General features: G+C 40.2%; 1 protein-coding gene across 1 annotated transcript in view; it reads right to left on the bottom strand.

The window, feature by feature from the left end:
* Ppp4r4 (protein phosphatase 4 regulatory subunit 4) overlaps window positions 1–16,246 on the bottom strand; it is an 87,963-nt gene that overhangs the window by 24,925 nt on the left and 46,792 nt on the right. Inside the window, exons 4-11 of the mRNA XM_032908312.1 lie at window positions 13,135–13,282; window positions 12,653–12,726; window positions 10,625–10,731; window positions 7,029–7,136; window positions 3,425–3,546; window positions 1,838–1,960; window positions 535–704; window positions 112–231 (exon numbers count right to left, since the gene is read on the bottom strand). Coding sequence (XP_032764203.1) covers window positions 112–231; window positions 535–704; window positions 1,838–1,960; window positions 3,425–3,546; window positions 7,029–7,136; window positions 10,625–10,731; window positions 12,653–12,726; window positions 13,135–13,282 — 972 coding nt within the window. The remainder of the gene's footprint in view (window positions 1–111; window positions 232–534; window positions 705–1,837; window positions 1,961–3,424; window positions 3,547–7,028; window positions 7,137–10,624; window positions 10,732–12,652; window positions 12,727–13,134; window positions 13,283–16,246) is intronic.

The following is a 16,246-nucleotide window of genomic DNA, read 5'->3' as shown; positions in this document are numbered from 1 at the left end:
GTCTCGATCTTATAACAAGTCTGTAAACACAGTATAGAGAATATTAAAACAGTACCTACAAAACACAGAGAGAATGAACAGGCGCAGCAGGGAGTTCATTCTTAGACTTACTTCATAAAAGCAAATAGCAATAGTGTATCTGACTGGTACTTCAGGGTCATGGCAAAGGCAGAAGAATGTAGAATAGAGTTCCATGTGGAAGTTTTTAGGATCAACAAAAACAATCATGGCCTAGTGGAGGTGGAAGGAGATGAATGGGAAGGAGAGAAAAACATGCATCAATACCTAGTATTAATTATCTCACTAACACGGAAATCACATTGTATTAAGCATATTTATTAAAATATTGTCTATAAAACACAAATGCATAAATATAATTCTAATCTATACACAAAGAGAAATGTAGGTTGTACCAATACTCCACAGTTAGACACAGTGCTACACACAAGTCAGAGATGCCAAAATTTGCTGTGCTCTACTCATGTGTCAATGCCATAGCAAAACAACCAATAAGCATAGCAGGTATTTTATTACCGGAAAATTGTAAGCACAGTTCTTTCGTACTGAAGTGTATTTCTTCTCCTGCTCTACGATTTGGGATGGAATCTGGCTCTCATTGTGGCCATTTTCTTGTTGCAAACCCAGTGTACAAAGTTTCTTATAAAATTCCAAAAATCTCAAGTGCTGATCTGGAGTGAAAATTCCTAAAACAAATGTAAAACCTGAGTCCAGCATTTCAATTGCAAACAAAAGAAATTTTTAAAGAAGCCTGGAGTACAATAAAAATGTTTAGAACAAAGTTTTAAAGCAAAATGGCTACAGATGGCTGCTTCATAGTCACAACAGGGAGCAAACTAGTACTCAGAGGAGAGCTGGCAGGCCACACATCGCCACCTTGTGCTGACTTTAATAACTTATACCAAGGTTTTGTTTTTTTTGAAGGGAAATAGAGGAAGAGTTGATCTGGGGGACAGGGGAGGGGAAGGGAAAGGATTGGGAGGATAGAGGGAGAAGAAACTGTGGTTGGGATGTAATGTATGAGAGAAGAATAAACGTTAAAAATAAATAATAAATAATATTTTAATTTTAAAAATACGAACTATAGAAAACAGGAATGGTGTCTCCATTAGTTCTACAGCTGGTGGAGAACTAAGATAATATCATCATCAGGACCATTCTTATAATACTACTGTGCACTTATGGTACATATTTTAAAGTCTTTGCAGGAAAACATGCACATGTATCTACAGAGATGGAGCTAAAGAACCTAGCCTGGAAGATGTCAAAGTGATCAAAAGTACTATTCCTCAACAGAATTGTTCCACATCCATCACTGTCTCGGATCCGGGGATTTAGTGGACACTGTAAAACATTTTCCAATGTCCAGATGTCTGCAATCCACATGAAGAATATTACTGTACTAGATACAAGCTTAATTCTTACATGATCCCAAAAAGCTAAGAATATGCTCAAACAACATGACTCCTGAGTTCTAGTCTACATGCTAAACTGAATTACTCACATGCCATATTTATCATTTGAGAAATGGTTTTTAAAGTTATTCTCACTGCATACAAAGAGCTAACATCCTGAACTTGTATTAGCACACGGCATCTTAAATATACAAACTGCCCAGAAATTCTGTGGGCTGCACTTACTGACTTTTCAAATAAGGTGCCATCCATAAAAACATCGTTTCTAAATGTGCTTTAAGTTGCCAAGTTCTAAGTTCTCCTAAGGCTGCACACTGGAAAGCAAGTGCTACCGGAAAAGAGCTGACTGAAATGAGTAGGACAAAAGAGAAGAGCAGCTGTCTCGCAGCCCCCAGGTAACATACCATAGAGTCCATGGCATAGCTTTCCTAAATGAAACGATAAAGAAATCAGAATTGATTCGTCTGCTTTGAAAGACTTTTCACAGAATGATTTCACCAAGGGAAGTATAGTTTGACTTCTGTCATCTGGGGAACAGAACAAAACAATACAGAGTTTAGAGGCAGTTGTTGACCTTACCATGTGGAAAATAAGACACATACAAGTCCCCACTACCCCCCAAAAAAGTCTCTGATAGACTAACAACAGAAATACCTGACCGAGGTGACAGGGGGACTGGAGACAAGGGGTGAGGTGACCAGAAACTGCACAGGACCACAGGGGAATGTACATAGGGTCCCCACAAACAGACAACTAGGTGAAAGGGGTCTTGAGTCCGAATAACCAGGAGAATTCTAATATTTAAGTAGTTAGATAGCAAGCCCTGGGAGCTTCCAGGTCTCTCTTACAGTCCTCCCATGCCACACTGTAACTTTAATTTTTTTTAATCAAAGTCAACTTGAAATCTAGCCTGTCTACTTAATTTCACTGTTGTTACTTCCTAGATGGTCTTTAAAGGTTGACCAATTCTTTAAGTACAGGCATCTACTTAGACCATATGCTTTTGATAGGATAGCAATATTTAAGTCTTCTAGATACTCATGAAAACTCCCACAGTAGCTTAAGCCAGCAGACATGCGTCAGAGAGGTGAAAGGCTCTAACAGAGACATGGTGTCATGCTTTTATGACTGTATTACCATCACAATTCAGGGCCTTATCGCCAGGAGTTATTAAAGGAAACCCATACAATAGTTAGTGATTAACAGAGCAGGCATTATATGACGTGAGAGAAACGTCACTATATGAAGATTAAAAATGCTGTTAGTACTCGAAGAACAACCCAGCAAAGAAACCTGTGGTTATTGTATTACCTCAATGACCATTCTGAAATATTTACACAGAATTCTCATCTATACCACAGTAATCTTCCAGAAGCCCTATTTCAGATCGAATGTTGATAGCCCCTGTGAGCCCAACCCTACAGTTACGCAGGTGACTTTCACACCTCAGTGCTGACAAAACATCTCCTGATGAACTTCTGGTCCAGAGCTGGCATCAATCTAGGCCCGGGTACATGCTTAGTGGAGCAATGCGCTGTGCTGTGCCTTGGTTTGGATAAGAACAAGAAATACTTTCTCACACATCCCCCACTGGGTGATCTACTCCAAATTTCTCCTCCAATGGCATTAAACTATTACTAAGAAAGAACTCTCTTAGACACGTTATAATCATGTCCTAGTCAAGTAGAAATGGTATAGTCAGGACTTAACATCAGTTAGCTGAGGGAATTAAGTTACGGGATACTTCCCAAGCCAAATTCTTCACCTTCTACCCCTGTCAGTTATGTTCTAAGGAGAGAAATGAGAAGTAGGAAGCACACGGCAGCTCTAGGTTCGTGGATGGTAAGAGCAGAAGCACACGAAACACTAAAGAGGAACACCCGTAACGCTCTACACTTGACAGAAAAATCTCAAGCAGCCTCTGCTCCTCACAAGTGATGGAAAACATGAAAAACTGCCTTTCAGAGATGAAGATGCACACACAGATTTACCTGTATCAAACATGTCAAGCATGTTAACCAAGGTTTCAAAAGCAGCAAGCCGCACACTGCCACTCTCATCCCTAGAGAGTTCTATTAATTCGGGAAGCACCACATTCTTTGTCAGTTCTGTCCTGCACAATAAGCAGTAGAAGAAAATAAGTCAGAGCAGCAAACCCGCAGCCAGAGTCTAATGAAAACAGCTGAACAGCCCAGCCGGTCCCAGTGCCCTGCTCCCATCCCCACGCACGCCAACTGCTGAGGAAGGCAGCATGGGCATAAGAAACACAGGGTGGATATGGGAGGAGTAATAGGGGGTTAGGAGGCATATAATTAAAATACATTGTATGAAAGTCTCAAAGATTTAAAAATATTTAAGAAATACCACTAATAATTTTAAAACAAATCAGCTCTAATTTCTCCTGTGAACTACTGCTAACTATAGAAATTTTAATAACTAGGGTACTGTATTACACTTTATATAATTATATAATTTTCTATTTTAAATTTCAGGAAATGATCCAGTTAGTTAAGAAAAAATATTATCAGTATTTGAAGAAATTTAAGCAAAATCACTTGATTTAAAATTTGAGACATGTTATTTTTCTAATTAATCTGAAGTGCATACGACATTACTAAAATAATTAGTTTCCATACGAAAGAATGGTAGATAACACTGGATATTCAATCTAAAAGAAGAAGGGATGATAAATGTTTTTATAGAATAACAACGCATAGAACCTAGTCATAAGCACTCCATCTCTACTGATGACGAGGGCCATATTGATGAAAGGGAGCCTTCGGATACAGCCTTTGTTGCATACAATACAGAAGACAGCATAAATTATACTCCGCATAGTACAACAGAGTTTAAAACAAAACAATAAAACAACTCAATAGCAGAGGCAGAAGGAACTCTGAGTTCAAGGCCAACCCAGTCTATAAAGTAAATCCCATGCCAGCCAGGGTTGCACAGACTCTGTTTTGATAAAAATAAATAAACGAACAAACAAACAAACAAACAAACGAATAAGTCTTTAAAAAAATTTAAAGCTAGGTGAATCTCAGAGTTTAAGCCTGGTCTATACAGTAAATTCCAGGCCAGCAAAGATTACATAATGAGGCCCTGTCAAAAAAAAAAAAAAGGTGGGGTGGGGGGAGCAAACAATACTTCAACAGAAAATTGTCCCCTCAGTTTCCTCACTTGAATGAAGTTTACTACTGTGGTCTCTATAACTACTGTATTTGTTGTATGATGTGGACATCATCAAAACCTCAGCAGGACATGCACAAGACAGCTCTCTCCACCACAGTCTAACAGCACACCTCCGAGCAGTTTATACATTGATCTTCCTCTTCTGAGCTCAGAGAGTGATTTCTACAACTATTCACTATGCACTGGAATTTCTCTATCCTATATTAATTTTTAAAAGTTTTTTTAAAAAATATTTTTCTTATTTATTTAGTATACCTCATACAGCTTTCTGCCTGCATGTATGCCTGCAAGCCAGAAGAGGGCATCAGATCTCATTACAGATGGTTGTGAGCCACTATGTGGTTGCTGGAAATTGAACTCAGGACCTCTGGAAGAGTAGACAGTATTCTTACCCTCTGAGCCATCTCTCCAGCCCTAAAATTCTTAATTTGAATTTTATTTGAACTTTTAGTCTCACAGGGATTTTTGTTTGTCTCAAGAATGTCTCCTCATTAAATCTTCAATCACACTGTATTAGTGAGAATTTAAATAATTTTAAATATTAAGTAGATAATTAGTTTACTCTTTTGATTATTATAAGGAGACAATGGGAACTTTAGAACACAGGTCATGTTGGGAGATTGTAGACACGGGAGACCTTCTCTGGACACAGACAGCACCTTCTTCCTCATTTTTGCTTCCTGGTCAAGAGGTGATGGCTTTGCTCTGCCACGTGTGCTGCCTCCCCGAGCCCAAATGTAAGAGATCATCAGCCCCCAAATAAAGCTTTCTCTCCATAAGCTGTCACAGCATCTGACAATAACAGAAAGCTGACTGGCACTTCCAGCTACGAGGTACCATTACTTTTCTGTTACCATACCTAGGTAGGAAAAGTCCTACCATTATATTTGTAATAGGACAAGAGAACTCAACACTAAATAAATGTGCACGTATGATCAAGCAAATTGGTTTAAATGTATTTCTAACCTACTGAAAGCTGAGTATATTCTCTGTAATTTTATTTTCATAAATTAATCCTTAAGAAATAATCCTGAATTAATTAGGGAAGACTAATTTGAACATGATGGTGGGGTGGTTTTTGAATGTTTGGTCCCCAGTTGGAAGGATTAGGAGGTGGGCCTTGTTGAAATAGCTGTAGCCCTGTTTGGGAGGGTGTGTCACTAGGGGTAGACTTTAAAGTTTAAAAGGCCACTCCCCGTGTGTGTGTGTGTGTGTGTGTGTGTGTGTGTGTGTGTGTGTGTGTGTGTGTGTGTGTGTGTGTGTCTACTCTCCCCTCTTTCTTTATGCTGATTGGGATATAAAGCTGTCACCTAGTCCTCCAGAGCCATTCTTGTCTGCTTCCTACCATAATGACTATGAACTAACCCTCTAACACTGTAAGCAAGCCTCCAATCACTTCCTCCCTTTATACGTTCCCTTGCTCATAGTAACAGAGCAGTAACTAAAACACTTGGCTTTCCCATTTTAAACAGTAAAGATTGAAACAAAAAGTAAATGAATAGGTATCCATCTTTCTGAAGTGAGTAAGTAGTACACCGTCCGATCAAATTCTGGCTCTGACTAATATGCATGGCCTAGATGGGACTGAGGTAATTATAGTCCACAGTAATCCAAAAGAGTCACAAAGCGTCGGGAGGACCTTTCAGGAAAATAGTTCTGAGATCACAACACAAGAACTGGTTAGCAGACACAGCACACGGTCTATGACTATGTCCTGGGTCTGTTAGTGACATTCCACCGTCATCACGGTCATAAGTTCACTGTCCCTGTACTCTCTACTAAACATAAGACACACCAATCTCCTGCTTTAGAACCCTTAAAACAAAAACCACTTCCCAAGATGATTTTTAGAGATCTCGTTTAATACTATACTTGCACTCTGACCTCGGATCTGGTTTTAGGCAGAATGTAGTAGACTGCCTGTCCTATGCTTCTACTTCCTGAAATGTATGTCCCCAGTGGGCAAGAAGAGCCACAAATCCAGGCATACACAGAGCCTGGAATTGCATAGGGATACAACAAGACTTCAGTAACAGCAAATCCACCTAGAACACCTACAAATATAGCCAGAATGTGGTCAACCAAAAGAAATGTTCAGCTATAATCCAGGTGTGGTTTCTCCTGGGCCATGGTCCCTTCATGGATCTGGTTGCTGAGAACTATGACTGAGTAACCAGGATGAGAAAGAAAGAAACTGGCATTAATTGAATGTCTACTGCCATGCTTAATATGTCCCCCTTTATCTCTTACCGTAGATACATCAGGAGAGGCCTGCAGGAGAGGCCTGCTATGATCACCTGGGGACAGCACATGAAGAATCACAGACTTACATGAAATGCATGCACGTGTCGCACTCGGGCAATTCGACTGAGCGGCGTAAGGACTTGGAAGTACACTTACCCAATGCCCTGAGCTATATTTTCTAACTGCCGACACATACAAGATCGAACTTCATATTCCACATCTTGACAGAGTGATTTTACCAGGGGAAGTATTTCTCTTTTAATGCTGAGGAAGACAGATTTAAAAAAAAAAGAAATGTGTAAATGGATGCACATTTTAGACTAATATTTTCAAAATTCCCAAAATCTCATTATAAGAGAGAGAAAGAACATCTTTGAATTTTTAGATTTGAATGTTTAATGTGGCATGAAGCTTGAAAGGGCACATGAGATGGAGAGAGAGGCCTTGAGGGATGGGATAGTAGAATATGATATGAGAGTAGCATGGGGGCTGGAGAGGTGGCTCAGTGGTTAAGAGCACTGACTGCTCTTCCAGAGGTTCCTGAGTTCAAATCCCAGCAACCACATGGTGGCTCCCAACCATCTGTAATGAGATCTGATGCCCTCTTCAAGTGTGTCTGAAGACAGCGACAGTGTACTCACATACATAAAATAAATAAATAAACCTTTTTAAAAAAAAAAAAGTTCATAGGAAGGGATATGGAGGCAAAGTTTGGAGCAGAGACTGAAGGAACGGCCATTCAGAACCTGACCCACAGGTGGCCCATATATATATATATACAGCCACCAAAACTAGATAAGATTGATGAAGCTAAGAAGGGCATGCTTAAAGGGAGCAGATATAGATCTCTCCTGAGAGACACAGCCAGAGCATGTCAAATACAGAGGCGAATGCTAGCAGCAAACCACTGAACTGAGAATGGGACCCCCGTTGAAGGAATCAGAGAAAGAACTGGAAGAGCTTGAAGGGGCTCGAGACCCCATATGTACAACAATGCCAAGCAACCAGAGCTTCCAGGGACTAAGCCACTACCTAAAGACTATACATGGACTGACCCAGGGCTCCAACTGCATATGTAGCAGAGGATGGCCTTGTTCAGCACCAATGGAAGGGGAAGCCCTTGGTCCTGCCAAGGTTGGATCCCTAGTGCAGGGGAATGTCAGGGGGGTGGTAACAGGGGTGGTTGGGGTGGGGAACACCCTTATAGAAGAAGGGGAGGGGGGATAGGAGGTTTGTGTCCAGGAAACTAGGAAAGGGAATAACATTTGAAATGTAAATTTAAAAAATCCAATTAAAAAAAAAAAACGATCATGGGAGATATTGATGAAAGGTTTAAGCATAGATTGGGACAGGGAATGGAAGGAGAGGTGAGATGAAAGGTAGGAACAATGGTGTGAATAAGATAGAACCCCTCATATATTTAAAAGCTTAGTTTTCAGGGAATGGCTCTGCTTGAAAAAGATTAGGAGGCATGGCTTTGTTGAAGGAAGTAAGCCACTGAGGGTGTGCTTTGTGATTCCAAAATCCCAAGCCAAGCCCAGTCAGTCAGTCAGTCAGTCAGTCAGTCAGTCAGTCAGCAGCCTTTTCTCTCTCTCTCTCTCTCTCTCTTGTGTGTGTGTGTGTGTGTGTGTGTATGTGTGTGTCTCTGTCTCTGTCTCTCTCTATCTCTCCTTCCTCCTCCTCTTCTTCCTCCTCCTCCTCCTGCTGCTGCTGCTGCTGCTGCTTGGAGACCCAGATGGAGAACTCCCAGCTATTTCTCTAGCACCATGTCTGCCTGCATGCTGCCATGTTTCCCACTACTATGATAATGGACTGAACGTCTGAACTGTAAGCCAGCCCCAGTTGAATGCTGTTTTCTATAAGAGTTGGGAAGATGTCACCACATCTCTTCACAGCAATAGAACACTTACTGAGTAGGTTAACCCAACTAAGGGCGTGTGGAAAAGCTTTAGGAAAACCATTCATCAGGTGATTTTTAAGATACATGGTTTTATAAAGGAGTTTGAATGGCAGTACCCTGCAAGGGTACACAACACTCTTTTCCTTAGAAGATACATGTTATTAAATAAAAACCTTACTACCAGATGTGTGATGTTTCCCTATTACTGATCTTGTTCTTGGCTGCCCATATAACTATATAGTAAGACACTATCACTTAAGACACTACATACTTTGGTTGTTCTATAGGTTATAGAGAAATCAAGTCAGCACTGACATGAAGGCTTCTACCCTGCTGGCCAGTTTTCATGGTGCCAGAAGAGGCAATGTGAACAACTAGTGGGGAAAAGTTATCAGCACAATTCCCCAGTGCTGCTCTTGCATGCAGCAATACTGACCTATGAGGCAAGATGTGACGTCTGCGCAATGGTGGCGAGACTGTTCTGGAGGCAATAAACTGCTCTCTGATTAGGTGTTAGTGCTATGCCATAGGAGGAAATCCATGCCTCTTACTGTAAATCTTGTCGAAAACCCACAGCTGGGAGGCTACAGGCCATAGGCAGACTTAGGGCAGTTACTCTGCTAAATGCACAGCTGTCAGACTGCCTTCTAAGCATTTATGTTTGTGCCTACACAGCAGTGCTGCTCTCAGCTGAGAGAGATGCTTCTTTCGGCAGTGGGAGAACCAGTGTGAAAGAGTCACATCTCGTCAGAGGGCTGAGAGAGAGTAAGCATCCACTGAGTATTCTAACCCTACAAGGGTCAGGAAACACTGCGAAAGGGAAGGCAGATAGAAGGTAAGAAACAGAAGAGGGAAAGGCATGCTCTGAATTTACAGTAACTTCAGTTACTGGCAGAACAACAAGCCAGGCAACATCCCAGCAATGACAGGAGAGGGACACATGAGATTCCACCCTGAGCTGAGAAGTTACTGGCAAAGGTCATGGGGTCATTTTCTTCAAGGTGGGTAGACAGGTTGCCCACATCCATGTCCATGTAGGCAGCACTAATTAGACATGGTAGACATAGAAGAAAAAGAGGAATCAAAATGAGAAGGGGAAGGATCTGGAAGGGAATGATAAAGGGACATTCAGGTTAGCTATATCAACATGGATTATACATATGTGCTGTGTATACATTTGTGTGTATGTACATGTTCAAATAATATGCTCATATATAGATAGATAGATAGATAGATAGATATCATGACTTAGCTTATTACCCTAATATTCTTAAACATAAGATTTCACAGTTTATATTGCATTTTTACATAACTTGGGTATTATCATCAGTTACGTGTAACACATGTATGACAGTATTTGTTAAAAGTAATGGTAAACTTTGTACGGCAGTTAAATACGCATAGTTAACTCAGAAAGCTGTAGCACTGCACGAGCTGGCGTCTGCTTTGAGACTCGCTCTCATGTTATATCCCACCATATGTACCGTGAGCAGCATGGGCAGCAGACAAGCTCTGTTATGAGATTATCCAAAATACAGAGTTCAGAGCAGTGGTGTAAGAAAGCAGAAATCCTATCTTCATGTCAAGTCTGTCAATTATGGAAGTCCCAAGACAACCATGGTTGGGATTGGGAAGACTAAGATGGGAGCTAGAGGATGATTTAGCTCGACCTTGAAACCCCATGAAACTGAAAAGAAATGCTTCCAGTAGACTCTTGTCTGAGACGTCTGTACAGCTGCAATGGCTAAGGTTGTGAGTGTGTGGAATAATGTAACAGTAACCATTGCTAACATAGCTTTATGTGTTTTAAATCAATTTGATAAAAGAAACACAATTACGTACAAATACTCACCTATGGGCATCAAATTTGTTGGTTAGTTTTCCTAAAATCTTACAGCTAACTAAACGCGACTGGACAGTCTGGGAAAGCTGTGCCTTGGAAACAAGTGGATTCAGAATCTAAAAGGGAACGATTGAGAGATAAACGGATGGACAGAGAATTAGACACTCCCGTTGCTAACAACAACGGCTTCAAACAATATTTTCATTTTCAAACCTTGTTAAAGAGCATGAATTACAACTGAGGGACATGGTCACTCTTAACTGAGATCATCTCTTTGTCTTCTCGGCTAAGGCACAGATGACAAAGCAACTGAAACCAACTAGAAATAAAGCACGAGGTAAAGCTCCTGGGCGAGCTCTGCACTGATCTGAGTGCAGAGGAAGGATCATTTTGAAATACACATTTTCAACAGAGAAAGACAAACTGGCCACCAGATACTCTGAACTTTGTTTCACATGGAATTTTAAATTTATTCTGACAATATGGGGAAAATGTTTAGGAAATTCGGTTTTTTGGACAAAAAAACCAGAGTCTGGTGCTGTATTAGTCATCTTCTAGGCACTAAAATACCCAACAGCATGGCACACTGCAAAGAATTACAAATAGTGGTCTGTCATTCTCATACTCATTCTTTATTTTAACCTTGCTATTTCTCATGCCAACGATTCTATGAGAGGTCACACGCTAAAGATGCCAAGCACTCCTGAGTAGCGATTGCTCCATTCATGTTTACACCATTCTTCAAACACACAGGAACGCCCTCTGCACTGTGCTGGGCTGGTCACTCTACGGGATGTTTAGATGCCTGCCATCGGGTACAACACATTACTGGATAACAGGTGCCGGCTTACAGAGAGTATGCTGGTGCTGTGATAGAACGGCAAACTAGAGTGTGGACAAAGACACAAGGATCTGTGGAGGATATTTCAATGAATAACTTCTTACCATGTTTACAAAGAAATACATACAAGGAGAATGTTCAAAGAATGCAAAGTTATTTCATTAGAAGACAGATTTGCTGTTTTTTCTAGTCTGTCATCTTAGTTTATAATAAAAATTTTCAAGAGAAAAAATGAACCACATTGAAAATTGAAAGGCAAATGCCACCTGGGACTAATTTTTATACAAATAGATAGAAATGTAACAAGGATGGCAGAGAGGTGGTGTATATAAATGGTGCCTACAGGACAGGATCAGATAATTTCTAAATAAATGCAACCAATTACATATATGAAAAAATAGTCAACAGTATAATTTGAAATTTCCAGTTAAAATGCATTCATGCCTTTAGCCTACCAAATTAAATTGGAACATCATTTTTATTGTTGACTTTAAGGCAGTCGCACACGACCCAGGATAAACTGGAATTCACAGTGCAGCCAAGGACCTTGCAGTCTCCTACCTTCAGCTTCTGAGTGCCAGGGTTACAGTCAGATGACCCCATGCCTGGCTAATGGCATCCTGAGATCAAACCCAGGCTTTAGTGCCTGCTGACCAAGCTCTCTACCAGCTGAGCCACATCCCAGCGGAACACCACTGTTAATAAAAACTCAGGGTAACTGTATTTCACAGATTTAGGGAAGAGCTTAAGAATATTAATGTCCCCTCACCGGAGGACACCACTTTTATAAATGCTACAATTACAGAACACCTGAAAAGCTCTACAGAGATGCTGTATTTTGATAATAAAAGAGAAGGCCAAAAATCGCTTCCAGCATCTAACAAGTAAATAATTTGCAACTACACACATGAAAATGATGCTGAGTGAAAAGTGTCCATGTTCCGACTCAATATAATTCCTGGTGTGACAAGCAGCAACCACAGAGGGAAAGCTAAAGGACAGAGCTCAGGAACAACTTAAAACCAGCCAATTACACAAGTATACATCATCTTTCTTCCTTACAGTTTCTGAATTATTTACGTTTTCTGCAATGAGTATGTGTTGCTTTCACAATGGAAAACAACCTTATTTCTTTAAAAAAAAAATTGCAACATAACTTACTATTTACAAAAAGCAAAAGAGGAACACAGAATTACCTCATGCCTCAGGGTTTCTTTTGGCAATAAATCTACTGCAGAGAGAAGTGTTTCCAGCCATGCATTGCTGACACCTAATGGGCATAGATGCAACACACTAGGTCAAACATCTCAGGGACAAACATTCTCAACTCGTCCATCAACAGCTGCAATCCCATTTTATAAAAAGTAAGGATTATTGTTCACTAGTCTAAGATATGTTCTACAGTTTTTGTCTTGAATAACTTTAGAAAATTATAAATACTGAAAAGTAATTTGAGGAAGGGATATGCTATTCTTACTGTATGATAATCCCACGAGCGGAAACGTGAAGGAAACATCTAAGGGAAGAAAGGGCTGGAGGAAGCACTCCTATGCTCTCTCTCCGGGGATCTTTCCTACAGGACCTCAGCCCTTCTCATCAGGCCCACAGGAGGCAAATGAACCACAGCCCCTCGCCAGGTAACATAAACAAGAATGTAACTGAGCATGCTGGGCCCAACCTGTATCCCTGTGCTCCAGGTGCAGGAGAATGACTTGCAGGAAGGAGTGTGCAAACGTGTGGACTGACATTGATTCTTCCTGAAGGATGGTCAGGAAGGACACTGCAGCCGTTATCTGCATTTCCACACTTGCAACATGCAGGACTTCCTGTGTGAGCAGAAAGAGTTTACTATTTACAGAAATGAGAGGTTGGAAGAGTAATGCTATAACAGCCAAGGTTACAAAAACCAAACGGCAGGCACACTAAATACAACCTTTAAAGATACGAACTTCTTAAAAGAACCATATTAATCTGTCCCTAATATTTAACTCATTAGACGATACATTTCTTAGGAAATTTTAAATGTTTGAAGAATTTATATGATAAGTAACATTCTCTGCTTTACTGGCTAAAAATGATAAACCCTGTGTAAACCTTTAAAGACCAGTGTAGGTGGTTTTGGTGGACTTGAACTTTTCTTTTACATTGCTAATGGTAATATGCGGGTGTCATCCTACTGAGCCCAACAATGTCAAATCTCAATCACTTGTATTTTCATTTCCTGAATTTCTGTTTCAAAAGTAAACACCATAAGGGCTGGAGAGAGGACTCGGTGCTTAAGAGCTTGTACTGCTTTGGCAGAAGACCTGAGTTCAAATCCCAGCACCCAGGTCAGTCAGCTCTCACCTGCCTGTGAGTCCAGCTCCAAGGATCCGACGGACCCTTCTTGCCTCTCTAGGTAACCTCACTCATATGCACACAACCCATCACAGATTCTCACAGGCACACATAATTAAAAGTGGAAAAATCTAAAATAAATAAATAAGCATTATACATTCTAATATGAAAAGGAAAACACTCAAGAATATGCAAATGGCCAAGTGTGGTATATATCTTTCATTCTAGCAATCGGGAGGCAGAGGTAGGTGGATCTCTGTGAGTTCCAGGCCAGTCTGATCTACATAGGGTTTTAGGCCAGCCATAGCTACACAATGATAACCCTCTCTCAAAAGAAAAAAAAAGGGGGTTGGGGATTTAGCTCAGTGGTAGAGCGCTTGCCTAGCAAGCGCAAGGCCCTGGGTTCAGTCCCCAGCTCTGAAAAAAAAGAAAAGAAAAAAAGTGTAATGCAGTTTCTTGATATAACTGATAATAGAATAAATTACCATGAAATAAACAATTTAAAATTTTCTTAAACATAAGAATGTTTTTAAACAATAAATTACACTCATCACATTTAAAGAATTTGAACATGCATATTCAAATTTAAAGCCTACATTACCTATATTAAAATATACACTTTAAATACATCAAAGACTAAAACATAACCTAAACAAGCTTCTTCAAATATCAAGATGACCATAATTCCCTCTAGAAGCCTGTTGATTTTAGGGATGAATGTACAATGTGAAGGCAAAACACAATTTTTTGCTCAATTATGGAAATAGTGAGAATTCCCCTTATATGTCAATTTGTTACTGACAAAGCAAAGTTATCAGAGCATTGGGATACTTATGCCATGATTTCATTTTTTGATTTTGGGAAGACTAACCTTTCTGGCATTATTTCATTATATAATAAAAGTCAATTATGACATGATCATCATACAAATTTAAATCATTTAAACAGCTTTTATTTACATAATTTACCAACTTACTAGCAATGACCATTTAAATAATGACCACTGTTCATCCAGTATCTTCCTCTATACTGCTCTTGAGTTTGTAGAAGGAACAGCACCTTGCCATATCTTCTCTGGTCTCTTCCTAAACTGTAGTCAAGACCCCCTCTTTGGAGGTGAATAACCCTTTCTCAGGAGCCATAACGTAAGGTCATCAGAAATATCAGATATTTACATTCTGATACATAGCAGTAGCAAAAGTACAGTCATGAAGTAGCAACAAAAATAATTTTATGATTGGGGTCAGCACATGAGGGACTGTATTAAAGAATCACAGCATTAGCAAGGTCGGGAACCACTGTCCTAAAAACCTATGCTTCCCGTCATCTTCCTCATCTCTCTTAGTAAATGACAGCAATGACATTTGTTTTTATAACTTCTTAGTTTGCAAACTTCAGGGTCATCCTTTGCTTCTCTAATTCCCTCACCCAGTGCATCTAAAGGGCCTAACTTCAAAACAGATCTGTAATCTGACCACTTGTAACCTCTCCCACTATGACCCTAGTCCAACCCATCTTCAATTATTCAAATAACCTTTATCTCGTGATCCATCATTATCCCTCTTATCCTCCACTAGGTGGCCAGAGAGATTCTCAAGTATTAGCTCAGATCCCCCTACGGCTTTCCTTCTCACTGGAGGTCTAAGTTGTTTTGGTGACATACAAGACCTGCTCACAAATTCTGCTTTGTCCAGATTTCCACATGGTGGCTCCCTGAGCTCTCTTAAGTCTGGATTCTGATATCATTTTTAAAATAAGTCTTCCCTGACAGTCCTATCTCAAACCACTTTGAAAGTTCTACATTCTATTCTTTAAAGAACACACCTATGAATATGTGAATGTCATATTACCTATGAATATGTGAATGTCATGTTCCCTAACACACACCAGCTCCTGGAGAGGCTGAACACAGCACAGTCCCTTGGTTATGGTCTATCTCCCCCACAGGAGGATGCTTTTTATGAGAACTTGTCTGTTAGTCCACTGTGACTCTGACTACTCATCATGCATTCAGGATGGAACTTTCTGCTCCTGGTGTTCTCTCTTATGTACTTTCAACAGCTCCTAAAAGGTGGAGTCAGGAAATTCTGAGGGAGGTCCTAAATGTCAGGGTTTGGCAGAATCAGACAAAACCCAAGGCCAAGCATATTGGTGCACATTCTCAATCTTCCTTCAGTTCTGTCCTTACAAAGCTGGGCCTGATGTGCTCAACTCCATCCAACACCTGTTATGACAATTTATATACTGTACCATGTTCCTGCTTCACTTACATACTGCACCATATTCCTGCTTCACTTACATACTGCACCATATTCCTGCTTCACTTACATACTGTACCATATTCCTGCTTCACTTATATACTGTACCATATTCCTGCTTCACTTATATACTGTACCATATTCCTGCTTCACTTACATACTGTACCATGTTCCTGCTTCACTTATATACTGTAC

The sequence above is a fragment of the Rattus rattus genome, chromosome 7 (genome assembly GCF_011064425.1).
Source record: "Rattus rattus isolate New Zealand chromosome 7, Rrattus_CSIRO_v1, whole genome shotgun sequence".
Lineage (NCBI taxonomy): Eukaryota > Metazoa > Chordata > Mammalia > Rodentia > Muridae > Rattus > Rattus rattus.
The sequence above is the reverse complement of the archived record's forward strand: the minus strand, read 5'-3'. Positions and strand labels throughout refer to the sequence as shown.